Source organism: Paramacrobiotus metropolitanus, unplaced genomic scaffold (genome assembly GCF_019649055.1).
Source record: "Paramacrobiotus metropolitanus isolate TYO unplaced genomic scaffold, Prichtersi_v1.0 Parri_scaffold0000102, whole genome shotgun sequence".
Classification (NCBI taxonomy): domain Eukaryota; kingdom Metazoa; phylum Tardigrada; class Eutardigrada; order Parachela; family Macrobiotidae; genus Paramacrobiotus; species Paramacrobiotus metropolitanus.
In genome coordinates, this window is record NW_026570322.1 from 499,284 (window position 1) to 522,306 (window position 23,023).

Genomic DNA, 23,023 nt, shown 5'->3' on the forward strand with positions numbered 1-23,023 from the left:
GAACACAATCGCAACCTGGACGGCGTACTAGCACGGCTGGATGCGAACGGGTTACTGTCAAAATGTCAAAGTGTCAGTTCAATGTCGAGTCCGTCGAATACCTGGGCTTCATTATTGACAAGGACGGCCTTCATATCGCGTCCTGCAAAACGGAAGCCGTCATCAAGACGCCCGCTCTACAGAACATCGGGCAGATCCGCTCGATTCTGGGGATGATGAACCACTACGCACGGTTCATACCAAATCTGTCGGACCGATGCGGTATCTTCTACGATCTGCTGAAGAAGGAACGCGAGTGGAATTGGGACGCACAGTGCCAGCATTGGTTTGAAGAGCTGAAGGAAGCGCTGTAAAACGCCACGCACCTGACGCATTTCGATCCCAGTCTTCCGCTCATCCTTGCCGCAGATGCTTCGCCGACCGGAGCTGGCGCGGTCCTGACACACCGAGCGGTCGATCGCGCATGTGTCCCAGACGCTGACATCTGCCGAACAAAACTACAGGCAAATCGAGTAGGAGGCCCTGGCCTCGTGTACGGCGTCAGCAAGTTCCAGCAATACCTGGACGGGCGGGAATTCACGCTCCTAACCGATCAAAACCACTTGTGACCATATTCGGCAGCAGGCGTTCCATTCCAGCGGTTCCATTCCAGCGGCGTTCCATTCCAGCGGTAACCGCCACCCGACTTCAGCGATACTCATAGGATACCAGTTCACCATTGAGTACCGGAAAACCGAAGAGTTTAGCCAAGCGGACGGCCTGAGCAGGCTGCCACTGCATTCTGCCGACCTGTTCGACACGAAGGTGCTGGCGGCACGATGTACGCATGCAAATGAAGACGCTCTACCGTTTACCAGTCACCGCGGAGTCAGCTACGCCCAAGGACATGGTGCTGGCGGAAGTGGCAAGGTTTGTGCAGATCGGATGGTCCAACCGGGTGGACGAGCAGCATATTCCATACCACAGGCGCAGGTTTGAGATGAGCGTCGTGAACGGCTGCATCCTGGTTGGATTAAGCACGTCATCCCACCGCCGCTGCGCAGCCAGCTACTGCAGTACCTGCATGAGACGCATGCAGGAATCGTGCGGATGAAGGCGGAAGCACGGGGACACATGCAGTGGCCAAACATTGACAGCGAAATCGAAGAGCTGGCTTCGAACTACCGAATGTGCTCGATGAGCGCGAAGAACACCGCCAGAGTACCATTACAGCAGTGGACGGCCAGCGAACATCCGTGGAAACGCCTCCACATCGACTTCGCTGGCTCAGTGAGAGGGAAAATGTACTTCCTAGTGTGGACGCACATTCAAAGTGGTTTGACGTGATCCACATGCGCGGCACCACGGTGAAGCAGGTCGTCGATGCGCTGTCGAACCTGTTCTGTCGATACGGACTGTGTAAAGACATTGTAACCGACAACGGGCCACAGTTTACCGCCGAAAAATTCGCGCAGTTCTACCAGACAAACGGCATACGCCACATCACTACCGCACCATATCATCCGCAGTTAAACAGACAAGCGGAAAGATACGTGGACACTTTCAAACGCGCCCTGAAGAAAGCGGCCGACAGCGGTGGTGACGAGCGGAATGCGATTCGGTTATTCCTTTACCGATATCGCATAACTCCACATGCGACCCGTGGCATCGCTCCTGGAGAACTTTTCCTTAAAAGGGAGATGCGCACCGTGCTGGACCTGCTAAATCCATCGTATTCCACTAAAACAGAACGGTCACGGCAGACACAAAAGCAGAATTTTGACCGTCATGCTACGGAAAAGGCATTCCACCCTGACCAACTTGTTTTGGTGAAAGATTTCCGTCGCAATGCGCAGACGTAATGCGTACCCGGACAGCTCTGGCGTCGAAAAGGTCACACTGACTGGGAAGTGCAAGTGAGAGAGAAAATTTGGCATCGCCATGCGAATCAGCTGAGAAAGCGCGGCTGGAAAGAGGATGAGTTGGAGGAGGTCACGCCCACAGTGCAAAATCCAGATAACGCGCGTCAATGCAGTCTTGCAGAACCACAGCAGGAGCTGCCACGCACGAATGCACGTAGCCAGTCAGTGGATGGTTGTTTCTCCCAGACGAGAAATGAAACTCGAAGCAGCGAAAGCCAAACCACCGAAATGCCAGCGGAAATTCAACCCATTAAAAGTTCTGCTAGATCTAATTTTGGTGTGGCACCAAATCGTTATGGTTGGTTTTCTGATGGAAAGTACTGTATAAGTTAATTCGTTTACTCATTAACTGGGGGACGACTGTGGTATACGCCATGGCAACGTATTGTTGTTGTTGTTTGGTTGTAACTTTACAGACTCTAAGATCAGTCAGTCATGCAGCGCGCTAGGGAGAAGTGGTATTAAACTTTACAATTTCGGCATAAGGACATTTCGGCGCACGGCCATTTCGGCATAAATCAAAATTCAAAAGACTTGAGGAATCAAAAAAGTTTAAGCAATCTAAGAAATCTAATAAACTAACGCAATCTAGGAACGTTAAAAGCCTAAAGGAAAACATGAGAAAAACACGAGAGAAATACATGAGAAAACATATAAAAACATACGAATGCATAAGAAAACATACAAAAGCGTAAGAAAACAGGAAAGCATAAGAAAACATACAGCAGCACAAGAAAACAAAAGCATACATTCTATGCCGAAATGTCCCTATGCCAAAATGGTCGGACACGCCCCTCTGGTCTCAAAAATGGCCAGTTTTATGTGCAGACTTGAAGTTGGATTTCAGCTAATTTCAACAAACCAACACAGTTCTCACCGTTCGACAGTGTAACTTACAGCTTTCTTTTTGGGATGGGCTGCAACATCCACAGAGCTGAATGACTGTCCATAGCTTAAAGATATGCATGATCGTCATTGCGATAAAAATAATAATGCTGTTAACAAATAACAGTCCAGAAAATCGGAACCGATTTAAAGAAGATTGCTATCTGGTATATATTTACGGAATTAATATTCTAGAAAGAATAGCCCCGATAACTAGTGAAACGTGGTATTTTCCACAAATGTTTCGATGTTTTGCTCAAATGTTTTCCACATTTTTTCCACGGGAGGTCATGTTTCCCACAAATGTTCTGAGCAGTAATTATTGTTATGCGTTGCCTAGACACTAAATTCACCATTAATTTTAACAGTTCCTGCAAAGTTTCCATTGTTGTACGTACGCTGCTCTGATCATAATCTGCCTTCTGATTGGTACTAGACTGTGGAAAAGACAGACTGAGATTTAGTCGGAAATCCATAGAGCCACCCGTTTTCAAACTCTTTTTTATAGCCACCCCTTTTAGCACCCTGGTTTTTGTAGCTACCCTTTTTTACTATTAATTAAATAGCAATACCCCGTTGTTGTTTTTTATAGACACCCCTTCTTAATGTGCTATTTTTAATTTATCTGATGGCACCAAACCACGCCAGATCATGGATTGGCTTTCGCCCAGTCCTCTTAACACAACGCACCATATCTTCCTTTTCCAGCGCTTCCGCAAGCCATTTGCGGCTTTTGCAATTACGGTTTCATCCACGGCGATGCCTGCAATCATTTTAGTTTAGGCGGCAGCTTCGCCGCTCTTGACCGCTTCCATTACTTATGTGTTTATATGGATAATATGGTGACTGGTGGTCTTATTTATACCGTTTGCTAACAATAAACAGGTACTCCATAAGGCTGTCTAAATACAAAAGCGATGCAAGCACCGGCTGCGGAGCATAGACGTTTTTCTATTTCTGTTCACAGTCAGCTTACAAGTCAACAATAATTTCAGACTACTTGAGCGCTGCAGAGCTGCAATAAAATTTATTTCTGCTCTACTGCAGTCAAAGAAAGCACTTCACTTAACTGATGTCGATACTTCGATGCCAACCATAATATTCAAAAAACTTTCCGCAACCTTTTTTATTTTGTTTTTCAATTTTCAGAATATTTTCGGCATTGAGGAAACATCCATTCAAGGTGCGCGTCCAGTACTGTAGTAATTATTATGACAATGTCTTACGTACGGCAAAATTATGGTGGAGTGGCGATATGCGATTTCTTTATTACGGATCCGACGACCCTCTCCACCTGTCTGACCATGCACACCGTAGCGGCCAGCAGCAGCGTCATTGAGCTGTTGTTTCTCATCTGCCTCCTGATCTTCAGTCATGGCTCCCTGTCCCTGTCACGCTACATGCTGGACCTCATAAAGAAAGACCACGCGCCGGATGCCGGGCAGGAGGGGATCCTGGCGGCCTTTTATCTCAGTATCTCCGTCTCCCTGGGGATCACCGGGCTCCTGCTCATCGCCAGTGCCGTGCTGGGCTTTTGTTTATTGCAGAATAAATCCAGCAGCAAAACATCACGCAGTGATATCCACACTGATGCCTGGCTGCTGGCGGCGGCGGTACGGTAGGAGACTCCGTATTTCTCGGTGGATCCGCCCACGCGAGTTTGTCTCAAAACGGAGGAGGCCTCGCTCGTTCCCATGGTATAGACGCGTGGGAACCGGGCTGCGCCAGTTCTTCGGATTGTTTTCTTTTTTTGTTTCTGTCGTCTGTGATACACGCACAAGTGTAACTGGTGTTGTAATCAGCTCTACAGATACATATTAACGCTGTTAAATACAGATACCATGTTGTACTCTGCAGACACATGTTGTACGGCTCTACAGATACATGGTGTTGTAATCAGCTCTGTACATACTTCTATATATGCTTCGTTGCGTTGTTATTAATTACTTATTATTATGCTTTCTTCGATCGGCTTCTTCGTTTGCTGTGATTTACGTAGGCAATCTCGGTATAATAATATGGTTAAATCGCAAGCCATCGTTGATGAAAAGTGCTGCAAGTCTGTAGAGCGCTTTATTATGGGAACGGGAAGTGAAAGGTCAAGTTGGTGTATCTTGCGTCAATTACATCCTAATTTTTTTCTGGCTGCAGATAGCGGCATTAAATCGTCAAAATTGTAGTGGAATATTGATTTAATAGTAGGCTACAAACGGCAAGATTGGTTAACATCTATGACACAAAAGCGGAAGAAAAATAGTCCCTCACAAAGAACAATATAATGTTATTTGATAAAAATTACTGTATTCTAGTATTTATGTAAATGTATAAGAAATAATTATTAAGAAATCAAATACGATAATCTATATGATACGATAATCAGGTACCTCAGGTTTCTTAGTTTTCCAAGGTTTCTTAGGTTTCTTAGGTTTTCTCGGATTCATTATATTTATGTGCTTTTCTTGGCGGAATTAACCGGTGCGGTGTTAATTGCGGCGAAACAAACTTTCACCGCAAAAGTTGGGTACGGATATAGACCCCGATAACTATTTGCTAAAACAGAATTCGGTAAAAAATTATGCACGAATGTAGATTTCCGTATGCTGTAAGCCGACGTCGACCAACCGGTTACGGATCTGTAGTCCTCCGTCAACTGGTCTATACCTATTACCTATTCATGATCAGTCACTTATGAGTTTTGTGGTTTAACTGTTATACAGCAAGGCTGTCCGTAGTTCGCTGGCATCTTACTTGTTAATAAACATGTACTTTTTCGACGTGCAGAGTTTACTGGTAATTTTAAATTAGTTATCTGTTGGAACGTTATTAAGTGAAAAAATAACAGAAAAGCAGTAAAAAAGAGAGAATCTTTTAATTCGCACTTACTATTAGTAATGGTGTACATGCAGTAATATGCCTTTTGAAAAACCAGTTTTGAATTTCCGAGTGCACCTACACGTACATATACTGGCACTGTAACGAGAAGTGTTAATAAAGCGCGTTTCATGCTTCAGAGTACTCTGAAACTGAAGGGATATTTTAAGTACATACAGCTTTTACACACACAGTTTTTATAGGAAAATTTGACAGATTACAAGCTATAAACAATAAATGCAACTCCATTTTTCACAAAAAAAAAAACTTAAAATTAAACAAATCAGTCAAACTTTACATCAAGTAAACCAGTTTTTTTTAGCAGCGGCAGGTCCATCTTTGCTTTTGAAGCGTTTTTCAGGCTTTTTATTTATTTTTATATTATGACGAGATCGTCGCCCGGAAAAGCGTTCGACTGGATGAAATTGATATATCTGGATACGTCGGTGTATCCCCCTCCCGCTCCATCGCCGCATCCAAACCCAAAACTGACCACTCCACCCAAATACTGCCGATTGGTGGCCGCATCCGGGCAGAAGAACGGCCCACCGCTGTCACCCTGACAGGAATCCTGCCCGACCACGCCTCCAGCACAGATCACCGTATCACTGGCCTGTAGACTGCTGCATTTGCTGTCCGTTAGCGACAAAACCACCTGTGAGGCGTACTTCAGCGCGTGGACAGGGTTAACATTGGGCGGAGCGGCCACTGCAACAGGTGATTTTTGGTTAATTATTAAAACGAAGCAGTTGATTTTATTTTGGTATGTTAAATTACCAGTGCCGATTAGATGATTGAAAAGACCAAGCATATTAACAGAAGCTTAATACTTGGTAATGATTACTGTACTAAATGAGCAGTGCGCACATACTGCACGTGTATAAGAAAAGAAAGGTTTGTGCGATTTTGGTGTCATAAGGGGATAGAACATTCTCCTCGAACCGTCTCCCTGTTCTGCTGCCGTCACCCGGCTGGATTTTTACGTTGTGGCTAAACATTGAGCTTATGCACCGCGTCTGATTTAGCCCTATGTACTGCCATAACGTCAGACTAAAGGCGGGCGCGGGTGACAGCAGCAGAACAGGGAAACGGTCCGAATAAAACGGTTTGCCCCTCTATATACCGAATCACTTCCCTTAACTGTGGCAGTAATACCGAACTGGCAACTGCTATTCTAAAGCCAGTATCTGGTCGCCTTTCGTGATTCGGCGCCTGGTAGACTTACTGCCAGTGGCATACTGCTCTTCCGCGCCCCACCCGGATGTCATGCATCTGGCTCCCATGGTGGGCGGTGTGCGTTTCAAGCAGATTTTACAGGCACAGGCCCCTTCCGCCGTGAAGTCGATGGCTTCATTCAAAATCACAATGGCAATGTCGTTGACTAAACTCGGGGGAACGTACTGGGGATGTCGGATGATTTGCTGCACACCGTAACTACGAAAGCAATTTGGCACTCTCGACGGAAACAGTGTGTCGAGGGTGGGTTGGTTATTCCACGACGTGCTGATGAGACCCACGGTGACATTAAAGGTGATCTTGAGAGTGTCGTCGATACAGTGGGCGGCGGTAACGATGGTGCGACTACCGACAATGCTCCCGCCGCATACAATGGCGTTATTCGGGCTCCAAAATCCAACCTATAAAAGCGACAGAAATATTACTTACTATAAGTTTGCTGCATGCACACAAAACGACAGTCTGCTACAGAGCTCAAAGAGTTAGGCAGATGGAGCGGTACCAATACATAGTACGAAACTTGCAAATATTCACCGAAATTTTGTCTTAACTACGGCGCAATTACTTCTGGTATCGTGCTATGTCATTCCACAGTAAAATCATTTATGTATTGTACACTGACTGGTGTGAAAACCGCTTGTGAGCGCAACGTCTTACGACTCCTGAGATACGGCGAATTAAATTGGACAAAAGTTGGAACGCAATGTCGTGTGTCGAAGGTCAAGCTGCTCTTCTTAAAATGCGTACTTGGCTGTAAAACGATTTTAACTGAAATCAAGCTACCAACTTGAAAACGCTTACCTGCCAGCATTCAGTGCCGGTACCTCCTGGCACGACTTGTCCACCGACAATCTTTGGGACGGTCACGAATCTGGACGGCTGACCATTCTTGAAGAACACCCGCCGGATTTCCACATCTTCCTCATCGCGACTGCGCTGCTGATTAATGAAGAAATTGGCATCCCCGTTGGGTATGCCGCATCGCGCCGGTGCCGACGCTGTAGTGGTTGTCGTTGTCGGAGGCTGTGTGGGGCCGGGAGTGGGTGCCGGCGTGGCTGGTGTCGGAGGTGGGGCGGTTGCGGGGGCCGGAGTGATGGGCCGGGCGGTGGTTACTGGACTCGGCGGGGCCGGAGCTGGAGTCGGTTGAACTGGAGCGCCAGTTGTCGCCGCGTTAATAGGATATGGCGGATATGTTGAGGGAATGTAGGTGTTGTATGATGAACTATACGAGGAACCTGCAAGTTTATCGGTTAGCTCAGGAAGATTTCAATATACTTGAGGAAGCTTTACTAGTGGAAAGGTCGCACAAACGTGGGAGATAATACTGAAGTGATTAGTTCTGGTCAAATTTAATGTCCACGAAATCTGTTCTTGTTTCGCAGCTAGACTGCAAAGGTTAACAAACTGTCGTCCCTAGACTTAAGCTTACATTCTGCTATGAAAATTAAACTCAAATTTTAAATGACTTTTCCAACAATTTTTGCCAGAAATTTTAAAAATTAATTTTGACTAACTTGGTGAGGATGCATACGACTGGCCCAAACTTCCCACTGAAAATGCCTGGCTGAAGGGATATTGGTACGCAAACCATAGTCCTTGTTGAGCATATAAACCACTACTGCAAATACAAAGTACCGCTAGCCATATCCGTACTTGTAGTACACTGGCGGTAGACATGGTAAAACCAACTGGAGATTATTTTGTACAGCGTGCGCAGTTGTGCTTTTGACAGGGAAAACAATTATTTATATTCCAGCTTTTCAAGGGCAGTAAAATGCATGGCGTTTTTGTGACACTGTATCGGTTAAACCGCATCGGACAGAAAGGTGCGTGCGTTACCAAAGAACGCCATTGTCGGAAAGCATTGCAGACTTGTGTGAACGTTAATTATATTTTATTTCATATTATGACTGAATGCTAATTTCGATGTTTGCATGCTGTTGACTAATTCTGCGGTCCTCACTGAAGGCTTTCGTCTGAACAAAAATTATAAAGTGCTGCATGGGTTTTTCATAACAAAGAACCTGCGAATATTTTAAGCGTGCGACCGTGAACATATACGGCATGTGGTACCCCTGAATCCATGATGACCGGTCTGTTGCACTTGACGCAGTATTAACAGGTTCGCCGTCAATAATGAAAATTCCTACTCAGTACTGTCTGGCATTACGTTTGTTCTCAAACACCGATGACCATGCAAAATTGCCCCGAAGCTAACAAACATTAACTAGCATTTGTAAATCTGTTGCAAAAGTTAATTACAGATTTTTGAACTTTCAACTTTACGGAATTTTACACAGAGATATTTCCACTATTACGGTTGCTGCATAATTACCGCACCGCACACGTGGCACATGCCGGCAGTTGCACGAATATATCAAGAGTGGACAACAAATAGAAATAATGAAAGTTAATCCTATTGGTCTAGGTATAGCAGACTATAGCTGCAATCTGGCTATCTGTGCATGCATGTGATAAAAATCCGTCGAATCCTTAGTCGAAAAGCGCTTTTTAATTTCCTTGAAAATTTCTTATAGAACGTTCCAAAGTTTTTCTGAAATACTGCTTTTTTAAAATTTTAGTAATGAATAATTGCTTTTTTTTATTTTTTTGTTACAAAAATTACTAACGGGTACGTACATCACGTCACGCGTACGTCATTTCACGGTGTACACTGCGCTAAAACAGAACGGCTTTCATGCATTAAACCAAGTGGAGAAAATGTTACTTAATCAGATTGAAAAGGTTTATTATACTCCTGAGTCTGCTGACGCTCTAAACTGTATACATCTAAACTTGTCAACATGAACCCGATTACACAATAATTACGTACAGGTAATGCCCAATTAGCTTTGTTTCTGCACAAAGCCGGCGGAACTCCGCACCGCGACAAATCGGGACTGAAAATACGGTAGTCAAGCATCTAGGGCCTAAAATGAACACGCTGGTGTGTGCAGAATGACGCTCGATCGCGCTCATCGCTACTGTAGACATCTACCGGTGAAAATGCACGATCACGTACCTACACAGCAATCTGTATCGATCGGTCAAGGATGCCGCCCGCACAGCACCGGCTATATTTGTTCTAGGCACCTGTCAATGCGTTACACAACACAGCGCCCGTATTCCTGTTTGATGTTTCCTGCTGATTGTCACGGCGGGATCAGCGCAGCGATATTGACGCGAAAAACTATTCTCAGCCTGTTCGTCAGTACAATATCAGGCACTGTACTATTTCCGTAACTAAACTCCTGAAACAGTCACCGGTAACATCGCATCTTGTACCATCTTCTAAAGTTTTCCTTCTAAAACATTCCGAGTTTCTCGTTATTGTACTGCAGCCGTTTTTCTTGGGGATTGCACCATGGCTGCAGCAGCGCACATCGCGCATATCAAGGTCCGTTCGCAGAATTCCTTCCATCTGGACGTCACCCGGGAGATGGCCAGTCTGGAAGGTCACCTCTTCGCCCTACCCATCCTTTTTATTAATCTCGGCGGCGAGATGATCTACGTCATCGAGCACCGTCTACGCGCCCAGAAGCTGGATGATAAGCTAGAGAAAGTGATGCATGATGTCATCGGGACGATCTTTCGACCGCGCATCATCGATGAGCTGTTCAAACCGCAGCACTTACTATCGGAAGCCTCCATGCGGTCGCTCTTTCAGAAGCTAGCGCACGCTTCCATTATGAGTCTAAACCAGGAGAGTATGGATAAACTCTTGGATCTGATGTCGATGGCGGTAAAGTACCAGATCTTTGCCTGCTCCTATCCGACGGAATTAATCTACTGTACACTGAACCATTTGGATTATATGCGCGAAATGGTGAAAACCATCGACTCCATGTCAAATTCTCTACGAAAAGTGTACAGCTACATCGATAAGACGTACTGCCGCATGGACACGCAGAACCTGGTCTTATTGCGCAACACCATTCTGCGGTACTTCCAAGACCGGAAGACCCGCCTCTCGGTATTCCTCAGCAACGGGATTCAGCGGGAGATCGACGGGGTCCTGAAAGTCCCTCGGGAATTCCAAATCTCCCCCACCAGCCACGTCCATCTCCCGGGGACGGTGACCTACTTCAAGACCGTCAAGGGCGTCATGTCTACCGAGACGTCGGAGAACCGCACCGAGCATTTTCATCCGGGCGGGCACTTCACCATGGCACCGCCCATCACCCAGACGACCATCTTCGACACGCCGTTGGGCCACCGCGGTACCACGCTGGGGATGAATATCTTCGCGGCGTACAAAGGCATCAACGTGACCGCGCCCGCAGCAGCCCTGCCAGCGGCCGCTCGCCGCCTGTCCGCGCAACAGCCGCCGTCGGCTGCCGCGGCGGAGATAGCGGCGACCCGGGAGGCCACCGGGGCGGCGGAGGTGGACATGCTGGCGCGGATACTGGGCGGGATCACGGATATTGATGAGAAGCGGGTGATGAATTTTGAGCTGGATTTCTTGGAGGAGGATGCCGACGGGGTGGCGGGTGGTCTGCCGGCCGAGTACAATCTGCCGCCGTTGACGCTGCCGGTAAAGCGCATAGCTGTGGCGGAAATGAAGAAAGTTGAACTGAGTAAGAATAAAATGGCGGATATTGATATCGGTGTGGCTGCGCCGGTGGGGAAGGATGATGCGGAACAGAAGCCGGATGAAATGGATATTTTAGCGCTCATGGATAACGCCGCCGGCAAATAAAGAATAGATAGGGTATATCAAAGTATTGTACATACAGATAACTACGGCAAAATGCAGCTATGTTTTAATTCGGCAAAAATGTACAGCAGTGATTTCTTATTTGTAAGTTAAGTAGCATCCAAAATTATTCTACAGAGTGATCTTCGCAAAAACTAAAAAGCTTGCACGTATATCTGTAGTGCAGCTCATTCTCCTGCCTTTTTTCTTTTAATTTTATTATTTTATTGTAAAAATGCTTCTATGTACAGTACAGCTAAAGATTTAAAGAACAATATTGATTATTGTACTATTGTACCGAACTAGATCAATTTTATGTACTGTATGTACGTAATACAGCAGGCTGGTAAGTGGTAACCAATACTTCAAACGCTGCACTACTTGGTTTACGCCCACAAAGAAGCCCAATATTGAGAAAAATGAGAGGTTATCATAGATAAGAGATGCCAAAATTACGGACAATAATCTATTCAAAAACTGCATTGACGAACAATGTCTGTAAATAGAAGAAGTAAAAAAAAAGATGAATTAAAAAACCGAAAGAATATTCAACAAAACGGGACGCGTAGTGAAAAACTGATATCGTAAAGAAATGAAAGTACATGAGAAATAGTACTAACTGTAGGCATACATAATCGTAAGCGTTGAATTGTCGACATTAACCCGAAATAATCGTATCAACACTACCAACACTATCTGAATCAGCACTGTATTTCGGTATGGTGAAAATTTCGCGGAACTTCTTATGAGCCGGATCGTCGCATTGGTCCAGTTTCTCCTCGCATTTGTAAGCGGTGAAGATGGCTTCGAACAGCTGTGAGTTGATCATCGCACCTTCAATACTGCATTCGGCCTGTCCGTCGAATCCCATACAGTCGCGGAACATGTCCAAACCGCTATAAATATAAAAACGCTCACGTAGATGTAGAAATCAAAGAAGTACAACAAAGTTATGAGAAATTTACTTTATGAAGAAAAAACTTCTTACCTAAGTAGTTGTACGAAAAAAATTTTACTTTATTTAAGAGAAAACTTCTTATCTTATTTTTCGTATTTTACTTGTCGTAAATTACGAAAAATTACGAGAAAAAATTACTCATCATTAATTATAAGTACTACGAGAAATTCATTTCTAAGTTACGAGAGATTAGTTTATCATAATTTACAGAAATCAGCTATTAATTTTGACTACTCCTGTAGCCTACACTTCGATTTGTTCGAGCATAACAAGGCATAAACAAGCTTATTCTTGAATATAAGCTTCACAGTGCAAATTCTGTACAACAAACATTACGCAGTGTAAAATGCTTGCTTGTCTATCTTCATGGGAACATAGGGAACGCTTTTACTTTTACTTGTATACCAGCGAGTAGGACTGTAGGACCATCGGGCATTTACCCCAAATCTTCCGCACTTGGTCACGTTTAACCTGCAGGTAATTATATTGTCGTTCTAACGACCCCAGTGTTCTATATTGATCAACACCAATTACTCGCCTCAGTGAAGTGTGCTGAAAATCTCATTAAAAAGGTCATGACACGCTTAACAGCTGCATTCCACAAATCTGCCACTGAACCGCAGTTCGTTTGCGCTTACCAGCACGTTTTCGTCACTACGGAGGCGCTCTTGACAGCCTTCAAGATGCTAACATTGTGGGCCACCAAAGTGTTGACGATGACGGCGGCATTGGACATGGCATTGCCGATGAACGTGCCCAGATCTGTGGCACAGGTCTTGAACTTGCTGCTGGGTGAACTCATCGCCTTCAGGCATTCGTAGGCCTGATGGGACATAGACTTCACCGTCGGCAGTTTGCAAATCTCCGTCAAACTCAGCGTGACGTCCATGAACTCATGCAGATCATCCATATCGCTCCACTGGCAGCGATCGCCGAATTCGTTGATGCATTTGCCGATGGAGGGAGCCAACCTAAATGCAGTATTAAACTCAATAAGTACTCGTAAATAAACTCACATTTAATAACAACAGAATATCATTATTTATTCAAGTTACAACGATGACCTTTAGGCAATCAGCATTTTTTGCAAGCCCACCCTAATTCTAATAAGATCGTATAATAATTCTAATAGTATAGTAATGTTCAATATGAAACAAAATAATGTTATATTTTGACAGAGTATCCAAGAAATAATAATTTGACCGAGCAGTACGTACTCAATAACCTGCTTAATTTTACATTTTTACCGAAAACAGCCGCGCCGAGAAAATGCTTTTTGTTAGTCATAGCACCTAATAATCGGTCACGTGACCTCTCGATTTGCTTTCCAAAACTGATTCTGGTCGTGCGACACCACTTCTTAATTATCTGTATTCATATTGCTACAAAACAGACATACAGGCATAATCCATCAACTAATCGCGTATCATTAATATCCAGTCCATTCATGAGCTTGGAGAGATCACCCCTTCGTCGGATTTCATGAAGGCCAGAGCGGGTTCCAAGCATGTGGTCAGGGTGCTTTCGTCGCACTGAGTGGGTGCGCTCCATACAGTGCATACACACGCACCACTCCAACACAATAACGCAACACTAATTAACAATTTCTCCATTCTCCTAAACTCCTTTTGGGTTTGCTGAAAATCTTAGGAATTGATAAGAAAAATGTGTTAATAAATCAATAAGCAGGAAAATGAACAGTATGATTCGAACTTCAAGGCCCAACTGTGTACTCTATTCAGTGAACTGGCATGTCTCGTCGTCGCAGTCGGACAGAGGAATTTCAAATTCCCCAGCAACATCGTATGCACGCCGGCACCCGTCCAAAATCGAATCCCCTCTTTTTTGGCACAATTTGCAATCGAGTTGCTGTTGACACGAAAGCAGCGCACTGGCGCAACTTTAAAATATTGACACTCGTAACTGATAAGGATGTTTATGTTTATTACTCTCAGTCCCAGCAGCACGTTTTTTACTCTTATGCCAGGTCATGTGCGCATTTTGATGGCCAGAACGTGAGCAAAACTGGCAAAATCGTTCAGTCGTTGAGTCGGAAAAAAGGTTCAATAAGGACAAGGCGTAGTACTTGGGTAAGAAATCATAAAATTATAATTAATGGAACTCAGATTCCAGAAGTGGTCATGCGTGACAATTGCGTGTGATATATGTATTAGAAAAATACCAATCACGCTTTATTCGGTTCTATGCAACACCGGAATCTTGTTCCATTTGTTGAGCGTACAGCGGAAATGATTCTAAAAATTAACCGGTTAATTTTTAGAATCATTTCCGCTGTACATTTTTTCCACAGCTCTATAGAAAATTGAAACGGTACCGTTTCAATTTTCTATAGAGCTGTGGAAAAAAGCTTCGGATAGATACTGTGCTACATAACTACAGGTTAAATTGTGAACATTCTCAATATTTCGAAGTTCTGCCGTCGAATGGTGCTAATCTATTCGCGATTGGGACTACAGTGCCACCACTTGCATAATGTCTTTCTTTGCAGGTTAATTATGCAGTTTTCAGTTAGGTAAGCAAAAGCTAACATCACGCCGTTCATGCGGGGTTTGTGAATTCTGAGTTAAGCAGTTGATAAAATTAATGTACTTATTAATGATCTTATCGTTAATTAGCATTGATTAATGTACTCGTATATATGCTATAAACCTCTGCATTGTTTAGGGGGTTTCGGATCTTAGAAGTACAGTGCTTCGATGTATTTTCTGCTACAGAGTACAGAGAGTTTTCCGGTCACATGCTGATATGCAGACATTTCCGGAGATATCGTTCTGGGCACAGTACTTACAGTATCGCCGTGTAAAGTGGGATCAGTAGCTAGCTTGAGTATTAATTTCAACCGCAATGAAGTCAAACCTCTTTGACTATTTGACAACTGTTTCTTTTTTCCAAAAGTAATATAAAGACAAACGCCCAGAAAACAATTACTTACTAAAACGACCATGTAAAATGAGAATATAAAAGATAATCAGAGCATTTTTGCTGTATATGTACACATGCAGCTAGGTACACGCTGCCGCTTTTTTCCGTGAACGACGTAAAACTTGTGCAACCATATAATTTACGAGGATTTCACGCTCGATTCCCGGTGGTTCACACTTCAATAAACCTACTCATCTCCACCCCCTCCATCGCCGAATCCTTCAGCTCCTCCACGGCGCCACGCGACACCGGCTCGTCCACCATATCCAGCGTGACCTTTGACCCGCCGAACGACGACAGCATCACCGAGGAATCGGAGCGACCGGCGCGGGAATAGCGCGTTCCCGGCAGGGCATAATGCTGCAGACACAACGGGGTGCCGCTCTCTTGCTCCACCGCCGCCTTCCACACACACAGCACCAGCGCGCCGCTCCCGCACAGACACGCGGTGGAGAACAGCCAGACCGCCTGCAGGGCGCTGTACATGGCGTAGACGTACGCTTCGTCGGCGGCGGACAGATCGGCTAATTTGCGGGCCAGGGCCACGCCGGATTTGGGGAAGGAGATGGTGTCGTACTCGAAGGCCAGCGCGGCGAAGAACACCAGGGAGTAGGCGACGCCGATGATGGTGCCGACAAAATGGATGGGCAGCAGGCGCCGGTTGGCCGATAAGGAGTGGGAGGGTGTGGCGGCGCACAGACCGGTGATGCCGATGATGGCGTGTAGGAGAGACAGGCTGAAGAAGCCAATGTGGAAGATGGCAAAGCGCCAGCTGAACAGGTGAACTGCCACTACCAAGAATTAAGAGATCATGTCAATTATACAGATTCAACGCTTCGCAAAATTAACATGTGCAAATGTACTTCTATATATCGCTGCAGTACGTAATGAGGCTAATTAATAATATTATTTAGTTTTAATTTTTAGATGGAGAAGTAGTCGTAATGATGCCACTGTAATCCACCGTCTGAAAGGCCGCACCGGCACGTGTGACGTAGTCCGTCCATGATATAATGGACGGATTACGTCTTTGTATATATTCAAAGAGTGTTCCTCCAGATAAAATTGGTTCAAACGATGGTACTTAAAGTCACAAACGATAATGCTATCCGAGTATATGCGAGGAAGACAACGACTATTGATGTAATGCAAATAGTTCAAACGACATCATGAGAGCATAGTTAATCAAATGGCAACGGAAATCAATAAATCTTTACACATGTAATTTGTTGCAGCTCTGTATATTATGGAAGGCACTGCAGTACTGCTATTTTTTAATTTTTGGGAGAATACAAGCCATATACCTCCCTTATAAAAAAAGATATGTAAAAAGAAAAAATGTTAAAGTGCATATAAAAAAAATTATGTAAAAAGTGCATATAAAAAACGAAATTATCGATCATACGGAATATTATCGTCGCTAGAAATTAGAACAGTAGAAGTAAATCATGTTCGGATAAATAAACATTAATTCTAGTGCTTAGGATTAAAAATAAATATGTCGGCTTTGCCGATCATTGGTACTCACATGGTATGTTCAATGCTCCGATACAGCAGCCGGAAACCGTCTCAAATACCGCCAACACGCGTAAAAGCTTAATTTTCCAGTCCATCACTCGGTATAATCATAAAATTCAATCTGCTCCCGCTCGTAATCGCCTCCTCAACAAACGCGATCCCCCAATGCAAACGGCGGCAGTGGTGGGTGTTAATGTGCGCGGTCACATCTGGTTGCCACCGCCATTGACACAGCCGACGTATTATTTCACTGAGCGTCTGACAGGAAGTCTTACCAGCGCGGCCACTGCTGCCATCCAAGGAGAATAGACCCATTAATAATCCTCCCCTTTAAATGAACACTCCGATCTACGCAGACGGGTCTACACGCGCAGTGGAGAAATGCCGGGTCGTGTAGGCGGTGGCGGCGGATGCGTGTATGTGTTACTGCGGAAGCCGGTGCAATGCCTCTTAATCCTGTACATCCAGGTGTTCGGGAGGCGCAGTACTTCCGGTTGGATTGTGTACTCGTGTTGCAGCCCGAGATTGTGTGTTCTCTTGTCAAGAGGCTATTCACGCCGCGATCAAGTTCGCGCGCTACTAGATGTTGCAGTTAATCACAAGGTATCGTGACCGCGAAGCGTATTGTTGTTACCATTACCCAGACAGTCATGCACGGGTTGCGCCTTGAGCGCGATTTAATACAAATGAGGTTATCATTCTAGCCAAAATACCGTATACATTAGTTTGTACATATAGATTTTCCGACGCTTCTGAAGTTCGCGCGGTAGGCTGTACAGCAAATTATACAGAATACTATTATACAGAATAATCTTTGTAGAGTAAGGAATTTCTCAGACAGCACGCATTTTAGTATTGGAAAAGCTTATGTTAATTTCCATATAAATTGTTTGGAGTGAAACCGACTAATTTGGTGAATATTCCTTGTACATTACTGAAATCCCACTATACAGCTGTAATGTGTTCCAGAAAATAATGAAAGTGTACTTTGTATTAGACGTATCAGGAGACACGCGTGCGATACTTTCTAGTAATGCTTTTTTTATTCGTACACGTCTTTCTATAGAAGTACTATAGCTGTATATTCTCTGTCGCATTAGAGAATAACAGTAATATTTTTGATTAATCGCTCATCGGAGGAGTGATAAAAAACACGAGAAACGAAATACGGACGCTAATTGTTTTTTCAACGACTCTATAAGACCATGTGTTAAGAAAATCTTGCGCTCGCACATTATTGGAAATTAACACAGTGTGTTTGCACATACCACTCCTCCTTAGTGATATCGACTCGGATCCAGCACTCCAACCACCCTCCATAGTGTACTTCGTTCCATGTCAGTGTCAAAGTCTCCGAACAATACGACTGTTCACCGGCTTTCGAGTAATTGGAGGTCAGCTCGCCATGAATGTTTCGTTCTGGTCGCAAATAGATAACACTGTTGATGAAATGATATCTCGGTGTAGACAAGAAAACTCCTTTATATTTCCAAATAAAAAACGGATCGGAATCCGGCAGGCAAACAAACCGTACATCGCATGTAGCTGAAAATTTTCTGAACGGCTCTAGCACAACAGGCTTCAATGGGTTCATAAAAAGGTCACTGCTAGTCCGCGGCTGCGGGATCAAATGATACTCGCTTCTAAGGCATAGGTTGTCAGCCGTAGGCCGTTGGCAGCGCTGAAAGCATTCAAGGTTTCCAGCGTCCTGAAAGGTCGCATTGTTGATGCGTAGAGTGCTGTTGGAACCGTACACGGTGTAATTGTACCCGCTGTCAGCAGTATCAATAGTCCGACCTGCGTGTTTCCACACAATATCACCCAGAAAACGCGAGGGGTTTAAGTTTAAGTGATCTAACCCAAATGGAGCTTCTGGGCTGCATACAAAGGTGACCGAACTTCCAATCAACGGACGTTCCACTGGCAGGCGCTGCAATGGCTGGTGTGCTTTTGGCTTTTCGGGATATGGATCTGGCAGCGTGATCATATTGTTCATGTTAATCTTTTTCTCCGCCATTTCAATCGCTTTTAGAACTATAGCAGTACAAAGGTAAAAGGCAATAAATTATTGATGAATATTAGCTACATCAATACTAACAATAATGAATAAAAGTTGTTGCAATATTTTGAGCGAGCAATCCTTTTAACCAGCCTCAACACCAGGCAAAGCTTGTGACCTCCCCAATCGTCGCAACAATAAGTACATGCAAATGATTAGTTTGGCTCGCAACATGGGCAGGTCATAGTACTCTCATAGCTTATTTTTTAAATTATTTAATTATTCTAATGCCAGTAGAAAGAATAGCAAAGATTTCTACTTCCTAACTCTTGGCAGCTTATCTTTATTCCTTGCAAATTTAAGTAACTGCAAATAAACAACAACAAAAAATTTTTATGGCGTACAACAGCTACTGTTTTTTGCAATTTTATGGATCCAGACTTACTGGCGACATGTTCCGAGGACATTGCCACAGGTTGTGCCTTCACAGGAGTCTGAACCATTGTCCGCGGAGGAGGAAGCCAAACAGCAAGCACAGCAGAACTCAAAAAGCCAAAGTCCAAAGATCATTTTGATCCATCGCGGTGCACTGTTCTCCATTAAAGAATTTTGGCGGGGGCACTTTTGCTAGGATTTTTGATAAATATGCAACATGGTTGCATGAACTAAAATAACCTGAGTAACGAAAAGGGCTAACTGCAAAAGTCGCTATTTCGGTTCTTACAACGGATTTGGTAGGATGCCAGCAATGACTAATTGTTACAACTTGAGATGGCAGTAGTATCTTTACTATAAGTATATTTCGATTTTTTTGTTTTTCTCGAATCAATATACTGCCGAAGCCTTACAGGGAAAAAATTCGAATGGTCAAGTGGGTAACGTAACAAGGCAGCATGAGATAGCAACAATTGGTCGGTTACTTAGAATTAACAACATCACTAAAATCTGTTAGAAAACTTAAAACTTTAGAAAGCAGTGGCAAAAGACTTTTTCGTTTCTATACTTGGATAGCATGTAATGTATTTTGATTCTATCAATATCAAGAATGACAGTTTAAGATGAATACGAAGTTCTAATATACCGACTCCATGGTGACGATATTACGATTAAAACTAATCAAGTACTGTACTGTACTGAGTACAGTGTACTCAGTGTACTGTGATAAGCGCTCAATTGTTAGTACCGGGTGGCTGAACAAAATGGCCGTCTTCGTTTTCGGCTTATTTCTCGCGAACCGTTAACCACATCGCTAACAGTTTAAGCTCGTTCGATAGAGAATTTTATTGACTATTGAAAACACTAAAAGTTGTTTTGAAAAATTGAGACACGGTCGTTGACAAGGGGGCCAACCAAAATCGTGTAAAAATTTATCGTGTCCCAGCTCGCAGAATTCAGAATCTTGCAACATTTCCTTCTCGTGAAAGCTTTTTACATTTTTCCAACTGTTTTATCTAGAGAATGGCATCGTTTTTCATTCAAAAAAAAATTGTAGACATAGTCCTTGCGCCAAATGAGCTATTCGGTTAGAACGTTTCGGTACTTTTCGAAAAATTTGCAAGTTTGTTGCCTGACTTTTTTATATATTTTCGCTATAATTTTTTGTTGCGCGACCTGGCGCATCCAAAAACGTCGGTTTAGTTGATAAAGGTAGCCAAGACATTGGTCTTGCAAAAACGGGTTTAATCTAGAAAATTACTCCACGTGTTCACAAGGAATTTGTTTTCAAAACCGCTACATGCCCAATTCACGAGAATTTCTTGTGCGTGGCCTGAGCTCTCTCGTTTCCTGGCCGAACACGGTCACAAGAATGTCATAGCTCTTAGCAGTAAAAAACCAAGGAACAACCTGTCTTCAAAAACTTCTAATCTGACACACAGTAATGTACTTCTATACATAACAGGAATTTTGTTCTTAAATAGGGAAACTCAATTTTCGTTTCGGGACATCCTCAAACTCCACCTAGTTTTCCAAAACAATTTACTATAAAATCAGACCTTGACGTAAGGTTGATTTATCATAAATTTTGTACGTCCTAAAGATTGCTCTTTCGAATAAAATTAACACACTGGCAATCAGACAATAGACTGAGCCGGGGCACCTTGGTAAATTAGACGGCCATTTTGTTCGGCCACCCGGTAATTCACATTTCACATGCTTACTTGCCTTTGAAAAAAGGGTACAACTTATTCTAAATTCTAAGGGTGCGATTATTGTTGCCAAAATTTTAGCATTTCTGTGGTGCTCATTCTTATAATCGTAGCAAATACAGTAAACGAAATCCTTGATCCAACTACCGTATTGTAACGAGAGTAATCGAACGACCGCCTTGTTTACAGTGTTGTTGGTTTTCTTTACTGTTCATTGGTTGTTGTTCTCACCGTGTAACTGAGTGATTCATCCTTCTTTTTCTCTACACTTTTACCGGGTAAATGTCAAAGAGAATGAAACAGACTTTTCATTAGAGAAAGACTTGAATGGATGCTTGCCCCGCTTGTTTTAGTTTGTAACCCGCTTGTCCTGCTTGTACGCTTGTTGTTTAAATGCCTGAAAACGACATTGCTTTATTTGACTCCTCGGGATGATGCACCCATCATCCCGCTCGTCTTTGTCACTGTAAACCCACTTCCGATTCACTGCTGAGCTCACGCCCGGCAGTGCCGACATTTCCATCAACAGCCGACACAACATCGTGGTACGGTCAACACGCCAACCCGCTAGAACGCCGGCATAACCGCCCGCGTTACAGTATTACGTTGTACCATCGGTCATCGGTTTACGGGATGCAGGTTATTTTGTCATTACTCCTACACGTCCCGCGAGAAAGGTGGGCTCGGAATTTACTTCCTTTGGGCAGATATGCCGAACATGGCCGGAAACGGCCCCAAGCCATCGTATAGAGGAACCAGAACAGAAAAATTTTTACTCAGCAAGTGACACAAGTTAGCGTTGAACATCTCCCAATTTATACCATTTCACATACACTGATACACATACAGCTTAGGACAAAAATAATGGTCGCATACCCAACATCTCCACATTCAGTACGTATGCAGCGCAGTGCACTGTACGACTGAATTCAAAATATCGGGTTCGTACAAGTGCACTGCACCGCATGCGTACAGAATGCTGGGTATGGGGCTATGCGAACATTTAGTCCTACATTGTAACTACAGTACAACAGAGAGACCACTAAAATGGGGGCGGGTCGTGTGTCGTAATACCCGGATTCCTTATTCCTCGGAATCCACTCCATTTCACCAACGAAACATTGACTAACACGGAATGTAGAACTGAGTCTGAGTAAAGAAAAGTTCGCTCAAATATCACTTCTAGCATGATATCTGTCTAGTGACTCTGTGAAACTGCGCTGGGCATGCCGCATGAGGGAGTCGCCCAACGGCAACCAGCTGGTTGTCCAACGATGCACAAATTGCCCTGGCAGTGTCTGTTATCAGTGAAAGGTTTCACATCCCGGTTTCCAGGTGGCACCGATAACATTCGGCAGAACAGACAGTCCTGTTGCTGTGGAAATAATCAAAGGAATTGCCATATCCGCTGATCACTAACCAGTAGTACGTGTACTCGTAGTCTACTATGCGCTCAGATCATGTAGCAACGGTCAAGCGGTGTCCCAGTTGGCAAAGAAGTCTTCTTGTTCTTCCATGGCAATGTCATGGATAAACAAGGCAGTGTCATACGGATAGGTAAATCCCATAATATTATTATAATGAGCATATCAAGCCAAGCATCGCTGTAGTCCGAAGTTACAATTCCTGGTCGTGGTTGAATCCGGGAAGCGGGGCATCTTGACAATCGGGGCATCTTGGCAATCATGCAGCCAGATACGGATGGCATTGCGGCATCTGTACCTGGCTGACCACTGCAATCAGTTCGGGCAGTTCTTGAATCAACTCCCGATATGCTTGCCGTTGAAATCGCTCAGTAGAGTCCGTATGGACTCTATTCGGAATTATAGCTGCATATTTCATCGGGCGTAGTCCGCGTACTACGCCGCC

The 23,023-nt window shown here is 44.1% G+C and overlaps 7 protein-coding genes and 1 long non-coding RNA gene across 9 annotated transcripts in view; 3 read left to right on the forward strand and 5 right to left on the reverse strand.

Moving 5' to 3' along the window:
- Positions 1-3,079, reverse strand: part of LOC129597254 (uncharacterized) — a 29,595-nt gene extending 26,516 nt beyond the window's left edge. The window contains exon 1 of the mRNA XM_055494735.1: positions 2,799-3,079. Within this exon, the coding sequence (XP_055350710.1) occupies positions 2,799-2,877 (79 nt within the window). The 5' untranslated portion in view covers positions 2,878-3,079. The remainder of the gene's footprint in view (positions 1-2,798) is intronic.
- Positions 3,080-3,185: 106 nt separating this feature from the next.
- On the forward strand, positions 3,186-4,908 carry LOC129597275 (uncharacterized). The gene is made up of 2 exons (XM_055494755.1): positions 3,186-3,671; positions 3,936-4,908. The coding sequence occupies exon 2, from the start codon at positions 3,998-4,000 to the stop codon at positions 4,406-4,408; it is 411 nt and encodes a 136-aa protein (XP_055350730.1). The 5' UTR covers positions 3,186-3,671; positions 3,936-3,997; the 3' UTR covers positions 4,409-4,908.
- A 1,125-nt stretch (positions 4,909-6,033) lies between these two features.
- On the reverse strand, positions 6,034-8,581 carry LOC129597270 (phenoloxidase-activating factor 1-like). The gene is made up of 4 exons (XM_055494751.1): positions 8,408-8,581; positions 7,695-8,128; positions 6,883-7,294; positions 6,034-6,365 (listed from the first exon to the last, which is right to left on the reverse strand). The coding sequence occupies exons 1-4, from the start codon at positions 8,568-8,570 to the stop codon at positions 6,034-6,036; spliced, it is 1,341 nt and encodes a 446-aa protein (XP_055350726.1). The 5' UTR covers positions 8,571-8,581.
- A 1,508-nt stretch (positions 8,582-10,089) lies between these two features.
- On the forward strand, positions 10,090-11,970 carry LOC129597257 (protein OSCP1-like). Its single transcript, XM_055494738.1, has one exon. It carries the CDS (start codon positions 10,258-10,260, stop codon positions 11,590-11,592), a length of 1,335 nt encoding a protein of 444 aa, XP_055350713.1. The 5' UTR covers positions 10,090-10,257; the 3' UTR covers positions 11,593-11,970.
- Positions 11,971-11,997: 27 nt separating this feature from the next.
- LOC129597258 (uncharacterized) lies at positions 11,998-14,358 on the reverse strand. Its single transcript, XM_055494739.1, has 3 exons — positions 13,947-14,358; positions 13,186-13,518; positions 11,998-12,485 (listed from the first exon to the last, which is right to left on the reverse strand). Exons 1-3 carry the CDS (start codon positions 14,105-14,107, stop codon positions 12,248-12,250), a joined length of 732 nt encoding a protein of 243 aa, XP_055350714.1. The 5' UTR covers positions 14,108-14,358; the 3' UTR covers positions 11,998-12,247.
- A 57-nt stretch (positions 14,359-14,415) lies between these two features.
- Positions 14,416-16,468, forward strand: LOC129597260 (uncharacterized). Of its 2 annotated transcripts, XR_008691547.1 has the most exons (4): positions 14,416-14,637; positions 15,057-15,080; positions 15,233-16,270; positions 16,418-16,468. It is a non-coding gene; the product is annotated as an uncharacterized LOC129597260 (long non-coding RNA). The 2 variants fall into 2 exon arrangements; XR_008691546.1 differs by lacking the exon at positions 16,418-16,468 and having other exon boundaries at positions 15,233-16,393.
- On the reverse strand, positions 15,434-17,303 carry LOC129597259 (uncharacterized). Its single transcript, XM_055494741.1, has 2 exons — positions 17,019-17,303; positions 15,434-16,281 (listed from the first exon to the last, which is right to left on the reverse strand). The coding sequence occupies exons 1-2, from the start codon at positions 17,101-17,103 to the stop codon at positions 15,662-15,664; spliced, it is 705 nt and encodes a 234-aa protein (XP_055350716.1). The 5' UTR covers positions 17,104-17,303; the 3' UTR covers positions 15,434-15,661.
- Positions 17,304-18,048: 745 nt separating this feature from the next.
- On the reverse strand, positions 18,049-20,017 carry LOC129597278 (uncharacterized). Its single transcript, XM_055494759.1, has 2 exons — positions 19,453-20,017; positions 18,049-19,042 (listed from the first exon to the last, which is right to left on the reverse strand). Exons 1-2 carry the CDS (start codon positions 19,508-19,510, stop codon positions 18,243-18,245), a joined length of 858 nt encoding a protein of 285 aa, XP_055350734.1. The 5' UTR covers positions 19,511-20,017; the 3' UTR covers positions 18,049-18,242.
- Between the last annotated feature and the right edge of the window lie 3,006 nt (positions 20,018-23,023).